The 20,046-nt window shown below is 39.2% G+C and overlaps 5 protein-coding genes across 9 annotated transcripts in view; 4 read left to right on the top strand and 1 right to left on the bottom strand.

Annotated features, from left to right (window-relative positions):
* The first annotated feature begins 184 nt into the window (after nt 1–184).
* Nucleotides 185–2,903, top strand: LOC105431249 (uncharacterized). The gene has a single exon (XM_011645325.3). The coding sequence runs from the start codon at nt 1,260–1,262 to the stop codon at nt 2,415–2,417; it is 1,158 nt and encodes a 385-aa protein (XP_011643627.1). The 5' UTR covers nt 185–1,259; the 3' UTR covers nt 2,418–2,903.
* On the top strand, nt 2,851–4,154 carry LOC105431250 (tetratricopeptide repeat protein 12). Of its 2 annotated transcripts, XM_089071622.1 has the most exons (4): nt 2,851–2,986; nt 3,048–3,248; nt 3,332–3,724; nt 3,803–4,154. In XM_089071622.1, exons 1-4 carry the CDS (start codon nt 2,851–2,853, stop codon nt 3,847–3,849), a joined length of 777 nt encoding a protein of 258 aa, XP_088927748.1. In that variant the 3' UTR covers nt 3,850–4,154. The 2 variants fall into 2 exon arrangements, with proteins under 2 accessions (XP_088927748.1, XP_011643628.2); XM_011645326.2 differs by having other exon boundaries at nt 3,332–4,154.
* Nucleotides 3,699–5,893, bottom strand: LOC105431251 (UPF0415 protein C7orf25 homolog). 2 transcript variants are annotated; one of them, XM_011645327.3, is made up of 4 exons: nt 5,744–5,893; nt 4,820–5,252; nt 4,213–4,739; nt 3,699–4,137 (listed from the first exon to the last, which is right to left on the bottom strand). In XM_011645327.3, exons 1-4 carry the CDS (start codon nt 5,891–5,893, stop codon nt 4,006–4,008), a joined length of 1,242 nt encoding a protein of 413 aa, XP_011643629.2. In that variant the 3' UTR covers nt 3,699–4,005. The 2 variants fall into 2 exon arrangements, with proteins under 2 accessions (XP_011643629.2, XP_011643630.2); XM_011645328.3 differs by having other exon boundaries at nt 4,213–4,712.
* Nucleotides 5,894–6,272: 379 nt separating this feature from the next.
* Nucleotides 6,273–10,963, top strand: LOC105431252 (uncharacterized). 2 transcript variants are annotated; one of them, XM_011645331.3, is made up of 8 exons: nt 6,273–6,414; nt 8,897–9,382; nt 9,531–9,604; nt 9,749–9,901; nt 9,993–10,087; nt 10,243–10,556; nt 10,647–10,715; nt 10,783–10,963. In XM_011645331.3, exons 1-8 carry the CDS (start codon nt 6,375–6,377, stop codon nt 10,932–10,934), a joined length of 1,383 nt encoding a protein of 460 aa, XP_011643633.2. In that variant the 5' UTR covers nt 6,273–6,374; the 3' UTR covers nt 10,935–10,963. The 2 variants fall into 2 exon arrangements, with proteins under 2 accessions (XP_011643633.2, XP_011643632.2); XM_011645330.3 differs by having other exon boundaries at nt 10,243–10,565.
* A 139-nt stretch (nt 10,964–11,102) lies between these two features.
* The window catches only part of Eph (Eph receptor tyrosine kinase), a 106,639-nt gene continuing 97,695 nt past the window's right edge, over nt 11,103–20,046 (top strand). Inside the window, exons 1-2 of one of the 2 annotated variants that reach the window (XM_089071595.1) lie at nt 11,103–17,314; nt 17,588–17,666. The gene's annotated coding sequence lies outside the window, so the exon portion shown is untranslated. Of the gene's footprint in view, nt 17,315–17,587; nt 17,671–20,046 lie in introns of those variants that run through there. The other variant, XM_089071596.1, reaches the window with a different exon arrangement.

The following is a 20,046-nucleotide window of genomic DNA, read 5'->3' as shown; positions in this document are numbered from 1 at the left end:
CGTCGTCGTCGTCGAGTCGCGAAAACAGCCTCGCCTTCGGGACGCCCGCGGGTCCACGCCTCGCCGGTTCAACGCTCAACGGACGCGCGTCAGCCGGCGGCGCATCACAACGTTCGTCGGCCGGCCGCCACCGCTTTTGACAGATAAATGCTGTGCCGCGCGCCGCGCAACGCGTTCAATCATCTGTTATTAAACGACCATTTGCAATTATCGAAGGCAATTGGCGAATCGTCGAGAAGTCGCGCTCGGCGCTCGCTATCGATCGCGCTCTCGAGATCTCGCTTCTCGATATCTCGAGAACCGAGAGCGGCTTCGAGATCTCGCGCGAATTTCAAACTCGAAAAACTCGCGCTTTCAAGAATTCCACTCTTCCCTTAGAGAGAAACCCAATTAATTGATACAACTAAAATAATTCTTATTTTGAAATTATTTATTTTGATTAAAAATACTATTGCTCGATGCTCTTAATACTCCAAATAAATAATTAATTATTACCTTCTAGTGTTAAGTTTGTATAGGAGCAAGGTTTAATTTCACGAGTTATTATATTTAATATTAATATTTCGCTACAATGAGTGCAGCAAATATTTGCATTGTATATTCATCTTATCATCGTTAAGTAAAAACACATTTTTAAAAATATTTGAAAGCGTATAATAGAAACGCGAGGAGATAAATTTTGACAAATTATTAATAAATTAATATTTTATAAATTTTTCATCTCTACGCATTTTAAATCAAATTTATAACGTATCCATTAATTGATCTTGGATTAAATTATATATTAATCCACTGCAGTCAAAAACGCTATAACATCCATTTTTACTAATATCTGTTAATCTCTGCTTAATGTTCTTTATTTTTAGCAATAAAAATAAAGAGCAAGTTAAACTGAGATTAAAGTTACATCGGACATAAAGGCCGTGTTCCAAAATTTATTGTGAATCCTAATGATATATATATATAGAATACGTCACGTGAATTATAGATTTTCAGTATTGAATTTTGAAGCAGTGAATTTTCGAGCACAGACGAAACGTCTCACGTTGCGCCAACGCTGGACTCGTCACGTGATCGTATAGATGCGCGTGCGCAGATTTCGTTCCTCCATCTCCCATCATTGGATGGCTTCACGACGCGACAACAGCGGCACGTGTGTGTCATGGCGAGTGCTGTTGTTAGAAACGCCGCGAACTGAGTGCTTCGCGTCGCCTGATCGTCGAATCCCTGACACGAAGAGTTGACTTAAAAGCACCACGATGAAGGAGGATTCTGTGCTGAGTTTTAGGTGGCAGAGCTTCCCGTCGCACATGGTGGGCTCGCTCGACACCTGTTACGAGAAACAGCAGTTCGTCGACGTTTCTCTGGTGTGCAAGGATAATACGATTCTCAAATGTCACAAAATGGTACTAGCCAACACAAGCTCGTTTTTTCGCCGATTACTCCTCGCCTACGACCATCCGCACCCGATGATCGTCCTCCACGACGTCGAGGCGGACGATCTCAAGACCCTCGTGAACTTCATGTATTGCGGCGAGATACAGGTAGTCCAGAGTGAGGTTAGAAGATTGCTGAAGCTTGCCGACGTTCTCGAGGTCTCCGGGCTACGACAGATTCCGCCCTCGTTGCTCTCTGGGGAGGGCTCCAACAACACCATGAAAGAACACTGCGACGCATCCAAAAGAACCACCACGGTATCGCGATTGAGGCTGGAGGAAGCCAGAAGTTCATCAGGTAGAAACATTGAACACGAAGCAGCCGCGAAACAGAGCAAACCGACCGTGCACGGCCTACAGACCAAATTCATTCCGAAAATAAATCCTTACAAAACGACAGCCAAAGTTCCTCAGGATACACCGAAGAACGAAGAGATTAACATAAGCGAATTGTGTCAACGGCTAGAGACCAGCAATTCCGGTATCAGTATTATAGACATTAACGAGCCAAGTACAAGCAGAGGATTACGAAGGACATCTCCCGTACGACGAAAGAGAAAGGAATTTCAACCGAGTCCCGAGATTAGTTGGCCAAGTATATTATCCTCGATAACAAGTAAGCCGTTATCCTTTAAAAAAATGCGTTGTATTATGGATGAGGTAGAGATCACAGCGGGGAAGTCAGTCCCTTCTGTACCAGATAATAGAACAAATGAGCCATTGGACAGACGAAAAATTAAAGATCCCAGCGAAGATAACGGTTTAAACATGGTTTACATAAAGGATGAAGTTGAAATACCTTCTGATGTAGAAGAAGATGTTGACATGGACCCATTGGAAGTTGACGACGCGGATAATGAAAATTCGGGAAGCAGCAAAACCTCCACGCCACAATTGTTTTCTCAGATAGTAATGCATCCTATAAATAAGAACGCTCATCCTCATACAGAATTCCCTGCCAGAAAGGATCCGAGTAGTTAATGTGTGTGTGACCATTCTAAAATTTTATAAACTGGTAAAAGAAACTATGCGAAATCTCACTGCATGTTTCTCTCTATATACGATACACTTTGATCACTTTGATACACGTACATTCAAACTCTCAAATTAATACTTTCCTCGACATTTGTGTTACGTGATCTTACTGTTTTCATAATAAAGCTATGCAACTTATAACTCGTTTTAAAATCTACCTGTATAATTAAAATGATTCTTTAATGTATGTCATATTTATATGGTAATTTAATATATATATTGATATTGGTTATGTATAGTAGAGATATATACATATACATAGTGTAACAAACCATAGCAACATGATTGTGTGGTAGTTTCCTTGGCAGCAATCGCTCGGTGCTTCTTACAGCATACAAAAGGTTTTTTCTTGCAATTGTTTATAATTTTACATAAAAAAATGGATACAAGTGTAAAGAATAAAGCAAATTGTGATAAAGTAAAACAGGCAAATCATATTGTTAATAAATTGAACCCTGATCGAAATATAACCGAAGAAGAGTTTCAAAATTTCATGCACCGCGTTACTGAAGTAGGTGAGTATAACATTCGATTATAATAAAAATTTATATCTATCAATAAAATTCCTTGTTCAAGAAAAAATCATGAAGCAGTTGACATCTACTGATCCGAAGGAACAAGAACGTGGGAAAAAGTTAGCTGATGAAATTTTAGCAGACGTCCCGAAAGAAATTCATAAAGACGGAGAGATAAAAATTAAAACCGATCGGTCAGTAATTAATAAATATCCGTTAAAGGAAAATAATTCCTCCGATGATCCAAATAAAATGTCGCGAGGTAGTTTATTTATTTACACGTTCCACTATCGTTTTGCAATTAGATATGTATACGTTAAAACTTGATATGATTTATCTAAACAGAGACATTTATGAAGAGTATAGAAAATGATGCTAAAAAACGAGCTGAAGATCGCAAAATTAGAAACGAGCGAGCGGAAACGTTGAAGAGAATCGCAAACGGTGCGTTTAAAGAAGGCGATTATGAAAAGGCCGTGACTTATTACAGTAAAGCATTGGAACAACGTAAAGACTCGTCCGTATTGTGGAATAATCGTGCATTATCATACATGCACCTCAAGTTATTCGAGAAGGCCTTAGATGACTGCGAATGGGCGTTAAAAGTGAATAACTCGAATTTAAAAGCTCTCTTGAATAGCGCCAAATGTTATATGCATCTTCGAAACAAAGAAAAGAGTAAAGAATACATACAAATGGCCAAAGAAAGGAATCCCCATTTCAACAAATTTATTGATGGTAATGACAAATATTTCAAAACATTTTTATCTTACACATATCATCCTTCATACAATAACTATATTTTACATTTTATAGAATTTCAAAAAGATCTAAAGCTTCAATTCAACGAATTCAATATTTAGACAATCAATGACGATAAAATACAGTAGCTTCTTTTTCTCAGCAAAATGTATAAACGTTTCATGTAATATATATAGGTTGATATAATAAATTAACAATATAAATGCCTAATACCAGAATATATTTTCTTTGCAATTGCCTAAATGTTCTAAACAATATCAAGATTGCTCTATACTTGTGGTAGTATGTGGTGTGTGTGGTTGTATGGTATAATGTATAGTGGTTGCATTACCTTCTTTGCTTTCCGACAGAGACCTTGGTTCGTGTAGGAAAACTGTACATTCGATACCCTGAAAAAATAAAATAATGTCTATATAATGTTAACTCAGAATTGTAAAGCAAATCAAATTATGATGAATATGTACCTGCATACGCGCCGCTCTTACGAATCCTTCATTAGCGGAAACAGTGATGCTTTTCATATTTTCGCCCGTTGAGAAAATCAATCGCGATCGATCTTTAATTTTACCGCCTAAGCGCAGTTCCATGATTCGTCCAGTGGTCACATCGTCGACAATATGGACTTTCTTCAACAATTCTTGAGCACGCTGCGTCTCTTTCGGACCACCGATAGTATCAATGATATTCGTAAAATTGTTATACGCCGTCTGACAAATCATAAGATCCTTGTCTCGAAATAAATTTTCTAGAATTGGTTTTATAGGCCGTATTCTTTCCATCTCTGCTTGTTTCGTAAGTAATGGCTCCCGATAGACAAAATTGTTATAGCCATTAGACATATTTGTAACATAAGCCAATAGTGTCGATACGTCTAGATTCAGAAGTTTGATTTCCGTTGATAATGCAGACGTATTTATCGATTGCAGGTCCACATCCAAATCCTCTTCGGAATCATTTGCAGAATCTGTGAAGAAATCCAGTTCACCTTGTTCTACCTCCAAAAAACAGATAACAAACATATATTATTTTCATGCAATACATTTTTTAAAAATATTTATCAGATATACTGACTGTTCAAGTTCTCGTCATCTGTATCTATCCGATCTCCTTCCACTATTATACCCATTTGCTCCAATTGCAAGGCAAGTGGAACTTCCACGCCGCAAGCAAAATGAAAAATCACATCTGGCGGCCTATAGTGGTATAGATGACACTTACTGCACATAAGGTACGAATTGGCTTGATCTAAAATAGATTTCTGTCCATATTCTCCATTGCCAAGAGATATCAGAGTCAGTGCTCTGGCGTTTCTCGCTATAACCTTCACCCATGAAGCACCATTGTTACATACTATATCAACCTCTAAACGTGATTTTTGATACTTGAAGGGTCTCATCACATTGACAGGATTCTTTGCACAGGACAGTCGAGTTACCACTGCATCAAGATGAGTCAAATTCGAACTCTCTAGATGTTTCTTCTTCAAATTTCCCATACATTGCACCTAAATTTAGAAACAATGACTTATCAATCTAATTCGACATTTTAAATATTTTCCAGCAAGTATAATTAATATTATCTACTAGCTTTGTTTTCATGAAATACTAATCAAAAACAAATAATGATAATTAGAGTTGTGTTAATTTATATTTTTGTTAAAAAGCACATCTATTTTCATTAGACAGGAAAGAATAAACTCGCAATTTAAAACTTTGTTCATCTCTAAATTTCTATCAAATAGATCTGCGTAAAATCAAAATTTAAAGGAACTCTCAGGAACTCACGTGGATTTTAATTATGCTCACTTCGGATCGATATGAGCCGAATTTAAAACTTTTAAAATTCTCGGACTTTAATGGAATCAATCAATAAAAGTAAACACATTCTAAATCACAGACACTTCTCTTTTATCACAATCAAACACTTATCACGATAAAACGTTTCAAAATACATTAATATAAGCCGCCGTGAGTTCCCGAAGGTTATAGCTCTTGCCTTTTCCAGAAACTTTATCTCTTGCTGAATCTTCCGTATCAGTTTGTCCACCCCGTCAATCTTCTCCATGAGTTTCAACCGTTCGACCATGCCGCGGCCGCTTGCGACCTTCTCCTCAAGACCCAGAAGTAATTTATTCTCGTCCTCCATCGTGACGGACCCCTGGTCGATGGGCGACAAGCGACGTCCTCCGCACGTTCGCACGCGGCAGCGACGGCCGCGTTCCGCGCGGCGTGCACGAGCTGCGTGATCCGTGCAGCCATCTTGCGCCACGGATCGATATCACGCGCCCGTTCGCATAATGTCGTCGGCTCGCGGTTTGTGTCAAATCCGAATCAATTAACCTCACAATAAGCCTCAGGCTCATCCGCTCCGGCACACGGACAAGCGACAGTCGATGCCGACGTGCGAGTGGCGGTACGACGTCGCGCGCCGTTACGTGACGCGAAGCGGTGTCGAATGCGAGACGGCGACGACGACGACGACAACGACGACGACAACGACGACGAGGAGGAGGACGAGCTCGCGGCACGCGCGGGAAACACGGCGAAGTCGCGGCGTCGACGTGAAACACGGCGGAAGTCGAAATCGGAATATATCGTTTGAGTAGAGCCTTCATAGCACGAGGGAAATGTCCACCGTAAAGGTCATAGAGAATCCAGAAGTGCCGGGTAAGTCGTCTCCTGGGGAATGCTCCTTTTTTTACTCCCGCTCCCGTTCCGATTCGTCCCGTCCGCTTCGCAACAGCGTATTACCTGTGACGACAGAACGGTGAAAGAAAAGAAAGGAAAATAAATACAGTCCCGTTAAGGGACGTTCTGTCGACTCCCGGAATGTCATCTGGGAGATTATTTCGGTTAGTGTGCGTGATCTTTTGTATAATCCAGAATTATATTTGAGAAATATATATATGTATGTATGTATGTATGTATGTATATACATACATACACATATTATATATATATATATATATATATATACTCTCTCTTTCTCTCTGAAGTCGGATTGCGCGACTCGCCGGATGAGACGATTATTACGTATATGTGTAACATTGACGAATAAATTGCGAGCACCGCACGTCAAAGAGTATTTGGATCACGCAATGTGCATGCGTATATAACGCTGCGTTATGTTATCTCAGATCTATTCTGCGATCTATTCCGATCGAGGTTTTAACACGCGATATTTACGGCCGTGCGCGGTCACAAGGAAAAAAAAGGTCAGTCGATATTAACGGTCGGAATATCCTTTTGTATAAGAAAAAAAAAAAAAAACGAAGGCATCTATATGTAAACATACTCAATTGCTATTTTACGGTAATATTTTACACTTGAAATTAATATAACGAATATTTGAAGATGTATATAAAAAAAAAAGCACGGAATGTCTCTTTGCGTAAAATCTGAGGGTATTCGAATGTCGTACTCCCATAAAAAGCAAACGAATTGCCGTTCTACGGTCACGGTAATATTTTGAAATTAATATTTGGGAATGTATATAAAAAAATCACAGAGTATCTTTTTATAAGAAATAAAAATATTTGAATGTAAAATATTTCGAAATGTATATAAAAAAAATCACGTAGTATCACGAAATATCTTTGTGTAAAAAAGGACGATGTTTGAATGAAACAAATGAACGTACTTTCACTAAATCCAAACGAATCGCTATTTTATGATTACGATTTAATAAAAATTAATATTTGGGAATGTACATAAAAAAATGACTAAGGAATATCACGAAGTATTTAGAAAATAAAAATAATATTTGAATGTAAATTCAAATATTCGCATGAAACGCGAACGAATTGTTATTTTTATAGTCACAGTAATATATAATACTTGAAATCAATAAATATTTGTAAAAATAAAAAGAATTACAGAATATCACAGGAGTATCACAGAATATCTGTTAGAAAATAGAAAATAAGAATCTTTGAATGTAAACGTGCTTTTATAAAACGCAAATGAATTGCTATTTTACTGTCACGGTAATATTTTACATCTGAAATTAATAAAAAATATTTGAAAAAATATATCAAAAAATTTTACATTTTTTTAGGGGGAAAAAAAAATACTAAAGTACAGAATAAACGAAAAATCATGTTTATTCCCTTAAAGCGTAATATTCGAAAATGAAATAAGCACAGTGAGGCAACATTTTTCGTTTGTGTACATTTGTATATATAAGTTTCCCCCGCACAGGGGACAGGGGGAGGGGAGCCATTGCGAACAATGCCAGAAATACAGAGAGAACGGTTGTACTCTTAACTTTATATCGCTCAATACCTTTAAATGTAAGGTATTTTTGCCAATTAAAAAAAAAAGTACCTCGAATTTAGAGCTCGAATACGATGCGAGATTAAGAGTGTATATACAACACGGTGGTGCTGAAATAAATTATACGTCGGCATTGCGGCGCAGCCGTGTGATAAGCTAAATACATGCCGCTGTCCTGAGTCGCGAGATGTATTATTGCGTAATGTCGCGGATCTTTATATCGATCGATCGGCGCGAATTAACGCCACGCATAAATTTGCGTGCGCGCGTGCAATTAAATACGACTCTTCTGTAAATTATAAGAGCACGATAGGCATCTCGTTTGAAACGACGCCGCTCGATTCATCCGTACGTTTCTGCCTCGAAAGCAAATCTTGCTTCCTCGCGATCGTTATCGCGATCGTAAATCTTGACGTAGATCGCGACGCTATGAAATTTCGCTACGGCGGATCGGAGATACTCGACTCGCCGGTAAAATATGCCATTGCAGGTCGAAATATACTAATCAACTTGTTACTCGACGCACTTGAGAAAAGTTAAAGAAATTTTCTTCGATCCATTTTTGTTCATCACCTTATTGTATTTTATTATTAAGCTTTTCAGAAAACGGTCTAAATTGACAGAAATAGACATAAATAATACGAATATCGCTGCATAATTATCTCACCGTATCGTAAATTTGAAAATCTTTTTTTTTTCACAATAGAACGACAAATTACCATAGTAAAACCACGGGGTGTCATATGATTTACAACTTTCGATTCCTGCATGTCTGAAAATGAGAAAAATATGATATTCTGGTCGAGAATCCTTTTTTCTTTCACAAGAAAGGACAGCACGGAGATGACTAGAAATTTTTTCGTTTACCTCACAGGACTCGAATGCTTCCTACCACCGCCTCCGCCACCCCCACCGCCACCGCCGCCGCCACCCCCGCCACCGCCACCGCCAGCTTCGGGGAGCATATCTTCGGACGACGATGCACAATCCACAACGATGCAACAGCAACGACCGGCGGCAACGAACGAGAACGTAATGACTACCGCGACGGTAGCGATTGTCGCCGATGGGGTTTCTCCGACCCTAAATCCGTTCCCGAATTCGGTGCCGTCAAATCCATACATGCTGCATCCAACGATGCAACCGCAAACACCCGGACAACCAGCAACCCCGACCCCCTGGTGGATACCCACCGACAGCGATACTTCGGATCTTTATACTCAATGGTACGATCCGACTTATAAGGGTGCAGCTACTGCGGCAGTAGCATCTCCCGCGGTGACCTCAGTTATAGGAAAGAATAAGAACAAGAATTTCTATAAGCGTAAAAATGAATTCATCGATCCAGCACAAGATGCAGGTAATTAAGGAAATGCGTTTTGAAAATGTATCTAGTTCACACACATAAATGGCACCATAAATCTTAAAATTGAGAGATAATAATGGAGAACGAATTGTTATTATACATTTCTAAATATTAATTTTTATATTTATTTTTTTTTATGTAGAGAAAGTGGCGAGCGCGCAGAGAGAACTGTCGGCCCTGATGAAACCGCTCAAATGTGATCTGTGCAATGCAGTTGTAAGGCCCGGCTAATCATAATCAAGATATTTAGAGATCTCTCTCTTCGTTTAAATCTAGTTTTATTCTGAGAATAATTCTGCAATCGTAGATCTCATGTCAAAAAAGTTACGAGTATCGACGCAGCAATATCATACTTTGCAGATGAACTCCACGTTACAAGCGAAATTGCACTATGACGGCAAGCCACATCAGAAAAAAGTATCGATGTTTCTCAATCAGAGCGTTAAAAAACAGAAAACGGAAGATGGCCAAGTGAGCAGTACGACCAATAACGACTGGCAAAACTACTGTGATGTAAGAGGCCTACAATGTTTCGCCTACAGTTATGTATTTACATACATAAATCGCATATTAATGTACCCTCGCATACGATCTACATTGCTAGATATGCAAAACGTGGTTTACGTCGCAAACAGATGCCACGCAACACTACGCGGGCAAAAAGCACATTAGGGCGGCGAACGGTGGGCCTCGTGCAAGGTACGACCTGTATTCGACCCTTCTAAAAATAGTTACACTAACGATCCGGTAACTTAATAATTAATTTAACTATTCAATAGCACACATAGCGAACGTAACGATCGAGTTCGATCGTGTCTGTCATGACAATAATGAGATCGTTGCCGTCCCTACAGGCCATCAAAAAAGTCACAGAATCAAAATCAGTACAATCAGGTGGACTCGACGGGCCGTTTCGGAATTGGTATGACCTTCCAGACGGACGCGCAATCCGCCCCGACTGTGGCACCGATTGCACCTGACGGTATACCTGCGGTGCCGAATCCGGCCGCGGTACCACCGATGTATACTTCATCGCCGTATCCTACGCCGCTGCGCTGTGACTTGTGCGGAGTCTCGGCTAATCGGCAGGATCAGCTGGAAACACACAAACGTGGAGCCCGACATCTCAGGATGCTCAGGCTCAACGGACTTCCCGTGCCTGAACCCGGTAGTATCCGTAAGCAAGATAAATTATGACTTATATACAACGTGTTACGTTGACTACTACTGACTACTGACTTTTCGCATTCTGTTCCAGTTACCGAAAACGAGAACACGTCCAGCGCCTCGGAACCTATAGATTATTCTATTTACCGGACACCATCAGGTAAGAAATCGTTACGCGAGGATTTAAAAAAAGAGAAATCGTTTCACAATGGCTTATTGTTTTATAGGGCAGTATTATTGCGCGCCGTGCAACCTGTCGTTGAACTCGGAGACCACGTTTGCCCAACACGTCGAAAGCAAGAAACACAAAAATCAGTCTAACCCAAAGTTACCCAACACCGTGGTGGCGGCAAAAAAAGCCAGATTCAAGAAAAAATAAAACCGCGGCAATATCACTTTCTAATGTAATACCACTGCGTTCCATTTTTCTTTCTATCCGATTTCTCCGGTTTCAAATTCCGCGCATTCATTTTGAGTTAAACGCAATAAATTCTGATTTATCATTAGTTATTAAAAGAAAAAAAAAAAAAAGTTGTATAGCTGCATCTCTCAAGGCGCATGTTTCCAAGTTATCGTACTTCGGCGAATTTCATTAGATCGGACGAAGTACCGAATATTGTGAATTAACGCGAAGTTAGATCGAGCGTCTGATGGGTGTGACTGATGAGAAACGTAAGTGTGTTAGTTACGCGAGGCGAATATTTAAATTAGATGTCGATTAACTCTAGATTAAATTTGCAGTAAGTCGAGCACGGTGATTTAGACGGCGGCTCATTAAAGCGCGTCTCGAATAACGCCGCGACTAATCGTCTTCCATATTTATTCAATTACTGAGATCATTAAATCGAGCCGCGTGTGATCATGAGATTCGCGAAATCCTCGCGCAAGTGTGCGTGAAACGCAACGCGGCGACGCTACGTGAATTTATGCGTCGTTCAATCCTCTCCATCTCCTCTCGCACGACCTTCAGTTTATGGGCGAACGAATGAGCCGAGCTCTCCTCTATTAATTATCTCGCAAGACACACAGCGGAACGGCGTTTCCGCCTCTTTTTATTCACCTGCGACGAATATGTCTCGTAGAACGGCGTCGAAAATAAAAATGACGATGTATAGCATGAATCAAAAGTGAAATAGCCCGGAGGCAACCAGCAGCGGCAACGGCGTGGCATTTATGGTGTCCAAAAATGATAGCGGAGGAAATACGAGCGAAATACGAGAAACACGAACAAGTACGTCCAAGGGGGGAATCTTCCGGATCATCCCTGTGCAGTAACGATAAGGTCGATGCGATTCTCACGAACGAGAGAGCTGAGAGAAAGGAAACCAAAAACGCAAGAGGGTTGAGAGATTTCAACGCTGCGAGCGCGATGCCGTGTAAGCTTTAGAAATTCCTCCGAAGCTCTAATGGTTCCTTCTCCCCTTTTTGTGCGTGACGCATCGCATACCGGCGATTTTCTAACGAATCTCAGCAATTTGGCGGCCCCCGATCCGCCGTTCTTCCCTCTCGTCGGTATCTTTTTGGTTCTCCATGGATTCTCCCCTCCCCCCCTCTCTCTCCCCCCTCCCCCCATAGAGCGACGTAGCGAGCGCGAGATTAGGATCGGCCTCGCGCGCGGACTTGTAGATCGCCGGTTTATACCTGCGCTTCGGATTTTTTATGACCCGCTGTTTCACGTGTAACACGTCCGTCTCGTTTTATTCTCCGCCACGTCCCGGCATAGCCTGGCCGATGTCCCTTTTCCATCTTTTCGTCTCCCACGAGGGCGAACACGTTGCGAACGTCTCGCGTCCTCCGCCTCGAGCTTTATAACCTCGACGGCTACAAGCGGAGTTTACTTTTACTTGCTGTATTTTGTCGTGCGCGTGCGGTCGTAAATTACTTTAACGCGCGTGAATTTGCACGTTAGAATCAATTCGAGAAACCTTATAATTACCGCGACATTACCGATTGTTATTTATTGTTATCTTTTTATCGCTTGTCAAACGCTGCTACGTTTCAAATTGCAATCGCCCGCAGCTGCTTTGAGATCGCGATATAGTTTCCCGAATAATCAACAAACAGTTCGCGAATAGGCGAATATTTAGACGAGAAACACACGCTCTGATCGTATGCCCCAATAATTCACCTGGCAAGGCAAAGCAAAGCAAAGCAAAGCAATGCACTCTGCATTAGCCCGCGTGCACAAACGGAAGCTTCGGAGAAGAGAGGAACTCGTGGGTTTGCGCGAACCACTCGTCGAATGATGAAAATCCGATGACACGGTTCGATTTCGAAGCCGACTAGGAAAAAAAGCGAATTAATCTGTGACGCGGCGAAGATTTTAAGGAACGGGCATAAAGCCATTAATCGTCCGACCCGCGTTTCGATGGAATTCGTCTCGATGACTGGAGAGAATTTCTGAGAAGCCTCTGGTCAGAGCAAAGAATCGCTTCCACCTGTAACAGGGCAGTAGCGATGCAACCAGACGCCGTGACGAAAAAATCAATCGATCGACCGATCGATCGTTCTCTTGTTCAAGGCTCCGCGATCAGCTCGTCGTTGTCCTCTCAAACTCCGTTCTTGGTCCCTCGGATAACACGCAAAAATCATCCATCGGCCGTGACTCCTGAGGAAAATCGCAGTCGCTACGCGACGCTACGAGCAACTTGAAACGCATGAATAACCGCACGAAGAACAAAAAGAAACATTACCGATTACGATTATTCCGCGTGGAATATTATAGAATATTGTAATTTCACAAGAAGCGCGCGTGCGAGTAACGACGTTTCGAGAGAAAAACCACTTTCGGGGCTTTCTGCGGCTTTTCGAAAGTCAGAAAATGAATATCGCGAGCGCGAAGATAATTCAAAAAAATAAAAAATTTTCGACGTAAAGCTCCGGAATTAATATCCAGATACGGATTTGTTTAGATAATCGAGAATTAAGAAGTTATACATTTATATATTTCCGATTTTCTACGTGTATTTTTTTTTTTTTTTTTTTTTTGAAGTCTGAAAACACACGCGTGCGGCTGCAAAGATTCCGCAAAGTCCGACGATTTCTTGACGATGCTCGTTCCTCGCTTGCCCGTCCAGCCGATGTCGTAACGAACGATGAATGGGATTATGACGCGTAAGGAAGCTCGACGGATGCCGAATGGGGCGTAATCGGTCGTTATGGAATCGGTCGCGCAGAAATCCTCTTCCGCGGTCCGCGCTGGATCTGATCTATCGAGAGGGAAATACGTCGATCGGCAGATAGATCGTCCCGGATGACCGGCACCGCACGTCCGCGCGTCGCCACTCGGGCTATAAGTACGAGAGTTGAGCAATCAACTTCACTGAATCTCTAAATTCCAAGGTGTAAATGACGGAGATTAATAAGAGAGAAATCGCGCGCGCGAGTAAACCCGCTTCGACGACTTCGGCTTTATAAATTATCCCGACCATCGAGATTTTTCCTGTGATATAACGACCTGACTTTAATGCATCCTTCGCACGTGTACAGACCGTCGTGTTCAGAATTCATTCGGCTTTAAATTTTCTACATGAGCTCGGAGTTCGCTTTTCTATTTAATCGGTTATTAATTTTAGACGAGTCATACATATATATATATATATATATATATATATATATATATATATATCTGTTAAGAGCACAGACGTGATCTACACATTTACACATTTTCGATGCATCGAAGTTCACGCGAGCTATTTTAATATTCATTCACTTTCCTAAGCTAATTGCGACGGAAAGAATCGGAGAACGGCGACGGCGGCGGCGACCGTTTAAAGCCCGTCATTTTTCGCGATCTTTTCTAATATCGCTAACGAATGGCTAACCGAATTAGCGCCGGTCGAACGGTACCGGAGGAAGCCGGACGAAGAGAGAGTAGAGCAACTCCTTTGTCTCGACGTCGATTCCATTGTTCCGGCCGATGCGTAGAAAAAACTTGAGAGAGCAACACGACGACGTGGACGCGCACGAATCTCTTCGGCGGGACGACACAGCGACGACGGCGATGGCGCGGTCGCCCTGACAAATTCGTATAATTATTTCTCGATTAGGAAGGAGAGCCGGTGGATGTTGCTCGAGATTAGATCACGCGTTAACGGGACGAGTCCGCTCGCGTCGGTCCCGAGTTTCACGCTCTTCGTTATTTAAAGTACCCGTCCGATTGCGGAAGCGTCGCGAGCGAATCTGAAATTAATGACGTCTTCTTCGCCTTCGATTCATCGTAAGATAGGAGACGTAGCGTAGTTCCGCTCTAGAAACACGATCCTTTTTAGGCAGTAGGCGTTATTTCACAAAATACGAGTCGATGACGGAGGCAGAGAGAAAGAAGGAGAGAGAAAGGTGAGAGAGAAAGAATGTCACAGACGAGACAATAAAAATAAATTACGATGCCGACTTAACCCAGCCTAATCTAACACTTAACATTAGTCGTGCTGTAACTAAAAACCCGCAATCTCATACGGCACTAAATTAGGAATTTCCTAACAGCGGTAAATGATTATAGACTTCCGAGAAGGAGGAAGATAGGGGGTGGGAAGAACATCGCTCCGAGCGGTGAACGCGATGCGTGTCGCTGAGAGGAAGTCGTGGGGGCGCGGGGAGGGGGAGCGGGAAGGGGGGGCAATAAAAACTGATCGGGACGCATCTCGGTGGAGCCGGCCTTTGCGGGCCACCAATGTCGAGCCCCGTCGAGAAAATAGAAAATCGTGGTGCTCCCTAAATGCGGGCGGTGTGATGTCATGCGGAAATAGCCGTCCGTCTACTCGCCAACACGCCGCGGCTGCAACCACACGAAAGATGGAGGAAAAGAGAGAGAGAGAGAGAGAGAGAGAGAGAGAGAGAGAGAGAGAGAGAGAGAGAGAGAGAGCGCCGATCTCGATCGATCACGAACGATTACCTTCCTCGCCTCAACTACGAAAGAAGAATCGATGGAGCCTCACGACGCCGGATCAAAACCGGTATAATTTCCGTGGGTCCAATTTTCAAGATTGAAGCCACACGGAAAAACGTATCCGACACTAATTACGTTTCTATCGACATTAATGAGCTTTCGTCTCAATCGGAAAAGCGTTTACGGAAATTAATTCACTCCTGTTACTTTTCTTTTAATTTCTCCTTTAAGCCCGGAGGGAAATTAATTACTTATAAATTTTGAGAGAAATATCAATTAAAATTAAAAAGAAATTTACGAGAATACATATATTTGATATAAGAATGATTAAAATAATATAAACAATTAATGAATATTGAATATATGAATTTTTAATCTGGCACCTATTGGCGATAAACTTATCAATTCACTCAACTGTTAAACTGTTAAAAAACGTGACTGATGACAACTCACACAACTAACTAGTGTCGCGGAAAGAAGCAACAATTAGAATATTTATTTTATCACTATATATTCCCCCGTAAAGACTAATAATTCAAAATCATGGGCATATCCAGAGGGAAAAAGTACAAATCCTCCGAAATTTAAAAAAGTTGAAGTTAAAGTTAAAGTTATAATTTACAAAATCTAATATTCTTTTCATTTAAAATTAGGAACGAAGAAATATTCTAAGCTTCAAAATATCCGAAGAAGCAATTTATTAAAGCAAAAAATTGCTGTTACGTGTTAATAGAATCGAGAAAACTTTCCCCTCCCTCCTTCTCTCAAGAACGAGTCCTGGATACGTCCATGTTTGAGAGAAATAAAATATTATACAAAGTTTACTTCAACGCAACGTATTCTTTAGTAACAAGAAATTGGGATATGACGCGTAGTATCTGTTGTTGTCGATGTACAGTTTTTATTGTGTTTATACAACGGTCGAGGCGCAAACTTGTTATTCTCGCTCGAGACGCGACGGCGACAAGTATTCGGAGAAAACGCGAGCACGACGATTATCAAGTTTGATCAACTTTCCTAATTAACGAAATGTGAACGAAACGAAACTCGTAGACGCGTCAGTATCAAGTTCACGAATTTACCGACATCTCGCGCGGGTTTGTTTAGTCGAAATCGGGATGATCCGAGAAGTGAGAATTGTATTTAATCGATTTTTCCGAACAAGAAGATATCGTTTATTAATAGTAAATGTAATTTCTCTCTCTACGGGGATTTGTCCGAAACGTGTTGCGTGAGCGATATTGAATTTCGATTGTATGTACATACGTTTTAAAATAGCCGATCGCGTCTTTATTATTGGGCATTAACTCGACTCGGGTAGTGAAATTGCTGACGTTGTTTTCATCGTCGTCAATGTCGCGGATGCGAAACGAAACCGAATTGTGCTGTATCGCGAATTTAATTAGTGAGTACCGCCATTATTAATCTCGTAATTAATTTCGTGTTCAACCGTGCTTCGATATTTGGTAATTGGTGTATTAGATAGATTTGGTGTTCGTGATATTGACGATATTAAAACGCGTAGGAGCAAAATTTCGACCAGCCTCCCGGACAGTGAAATGAATATTTTTGAAGTCGCAGATGTTCATCTTTAATCTTGATTCGTATATATTTCTCGTATCTTTAATCTCGTACATAATAACCATCAATAGATAAATCTCTACAAAATGCGAATACATGAATGATGTGCTATTTAAAATGTGAAAAAGTGCGCGAAAGTGCAACGAAGAGCAACAGGTGTAGCGTTCGTCGTCGCAGCGGCGATTTTCTCAGTGCGTGAAGTTGACTGCGAAAATTTAAAAATTCACCCCAAGTTCGTCCGCGCGCCAATAGCGAATTCGATCACTCGCAGGATTGAAAAAGTTACTTTTGTAATTATTTACTTAATTATTTTTTAAAAAATAATTCTTTATCTTTTTCATTATTGAAAAAGTATATAATAAATTGTTAGAATTATCATTATTTTTTCATCAAATTTTAAAGATGCCATTAATAGCGAAATGTCGGAAAAGTTATATAATTATTTTTTTTTTCACATCAATTGTTTCGATATAATAAAACTCGCATTGCGTATCGAGAGTGTCACATGAACATTGTATTTTAGTGATTAGTGTGCGCACGTAATTAATTATTTTTGTGAACAGGTGTGAGTGCAACGGAGGAAATCTGAGAGGAGGAGGAGGAGGCCTAGGAGGTATTCGGTGACGGCGGAACAATCATGAAGTAAGTAATTATTTATTATTAATTATCTATCTTTTGGTTTTCGTTTACTGCGTTTATTTCAATAGTTTGAACAAGAATTGGAGAAAAATCAATTATAAAGTTTTGCAAGAAATCATAAAGTTTGAAAAAATTTTCTTCAAAATTTTCTTCGAATTTTCTTCTTCGGAATTGTATAAGTAAAAAGATATTTAAGTAAAAACGAAAACCATTGAGAAAATTTGTTGTGTGCGATAGTAATTTTTTAATATCAAATTTCGCTGTAATAACTTGACTATGTTCGTATTTTACAATTCAACATTATTGCAACATTATTGTAGTTATTTATTCCGTTGATGCGTATCGTGCTGAGAGAGATTGATATGAGAATTTATCTTTTATTTTATATTGAGATAACGAATCTATGATATATGTGTGTATGTAATTCATATCAGATATAGATACATGATGTATCTAGACAAATATATATGTACAAGGTTAACAACTTAAAAATATCCCATAGATCTAAATCGTTCTAAAATAGATGATTTAGAATAGATTAGAAATAATATTTAATCCTGGAATATCTTCTACACATATAATTTTCGAAAATATATTTAAAAATATATTCAAGAATGTATAAAAGAATAAAATATATTAGTAACGTCATTTTTATGCAATTTTTTATTATCAAACACATTGTAATTAAATTTCTCACTTAATTATTTAAATAAACAGTAAGAAAAACAAGGAATAAAGAAAGAAAGAAATAAAATAAAGCTATAACAAATATATGCGGTGCATTTTATTTATAAAATACGAAATTTTTAATTTAATTTAATTTTCCTCAATTTAAGTTTTTTATTTATACTTCGTAAAAAATATGTATTATATTTATTATATTTATTTACATAAAATAAAATTAATCATTAGAACATAAAAAAATTGTTACTATTTTGACATATCTTTTTATTTTTCTCACTTCCCTTTTTCTTCATTAAAATATTGTTTTAATATTATTTCAATTTGCGATTCTTATCTTTTTCCAGAATTAAATGTTATATTAAATGTTATATGCAAAAATGTGCGCGATATTTAAAGAATCTTCCAATATGTATATTTATAGCATTAAAATAAAAAGATTAAATGTTTTTTAGACATTCAATATATTTCGTGGAATAATTTCATAAAAATTTAATAAAAGTTTTATGGTGATTTAATTTTATCAAAATCGAATGAAAATTTTCCATTAAATTTTATTTAACAAAACAACTTTAATGATTATTGATTGTACTCATAACGTACCAATTATATCATTTTAATCTTTCGCAATCTATATATTTATTAACGACTCGATTTAAAACAAACTTAAAACAACTTCTAGTAAACATCTTATCGCGGAACAGAATAATTTTTTATATAAATTATCTCATCGTTCTTATATGTAGCTATAATATGCAATATATAATCTTGCAACAATTATTAAGCGGTAATATTTGCAATTCCTCCTGATCTATCATGTGTCTTTCCTCGACACTTGTATCGATCGCTTGAGCTATCACTATCCACCGTTTACGAGACCCTAATAACCATAACTCGTATCGTCCCGCGACGATTACAATTTTCCCTGCCGTATCTGCCGCAATTATGGCAACTAATTTAATGCTTCCGGCGCGCCCGACGAATATAGGTATCGGGCTGGATCGACGAAGATCGCGCTAATCTTTCTGTTATCGGAAATTGTAATTCAGTTGCGACTAGAAAGAGAAAGAGGGAAGGAGAGAGCGGTGAGAATGTAATTTTGATGATCGAAATTTCATGTCTTTTCATCATACGGGGGTATCAAATTCATTTTTCATAAAAGCGACGTTCTAATCCGCCTGTTCATAAAGAGATAAGGAAAGCGGCGTTTTTTTTTTTTTTTTTTTTTTTTTTTTTTTTTTATTGACCGTCCACTGAAGAGGCGATAGATATGATAAAACCATGCAGATAAGATAGACCGATAACAGTGCCGCGTTTGATCTTTTCTTGCGATTTTTTTTTCATTCAGAAAGTAAACTTCGCTTTCTTTTGCCGCTCGATTTAAATATAGAACACAATTTCTATCGTTTAATTTTATAAAAACGAAGAAACAAATCGAAATGATATATTTTTTCAACGTATTTCCAAAAATCCTCAATTCTTAATTTAATTATTTCAATTTTTATTTGTTTCAAAAGTACTTTTAATATAAATTTACAATTTGCTATCTGTTTTTCAAATCGGTATTTAAATCAAATATATTTTACAGTCATTCTTTTCTAAAAATTGCTTTTTTTAAGAATCTTGGATATGTAGGAATGTAGGAATGACGGACTTAATTTTATTTTTCAGAATAATTAAGAATTTTTTTTCTGGGGGGGAA

Source organism: Pogonomyrmex barbatus, unplaced genomic scaffold (genome assembly GCF_055798465.1).
Source record: "Pogonomyrmex barbatus isolate J1 unplaced genomic scaffold, ASM5579846v1 scaffold12, whole genome shotgun sequence".
NCBI classification, from domain to species: Eukaryota; Metazoa; Arthropoda; class Insecta; order Hymenoptera; family Formicidae; genus Pogonomyrmex; species Pogonomyrmex barbatus.
Note: the sequence above shows the minus strand (reverse complement) of the source record. Positions and strands in the feature narration are given on the sequence as shown.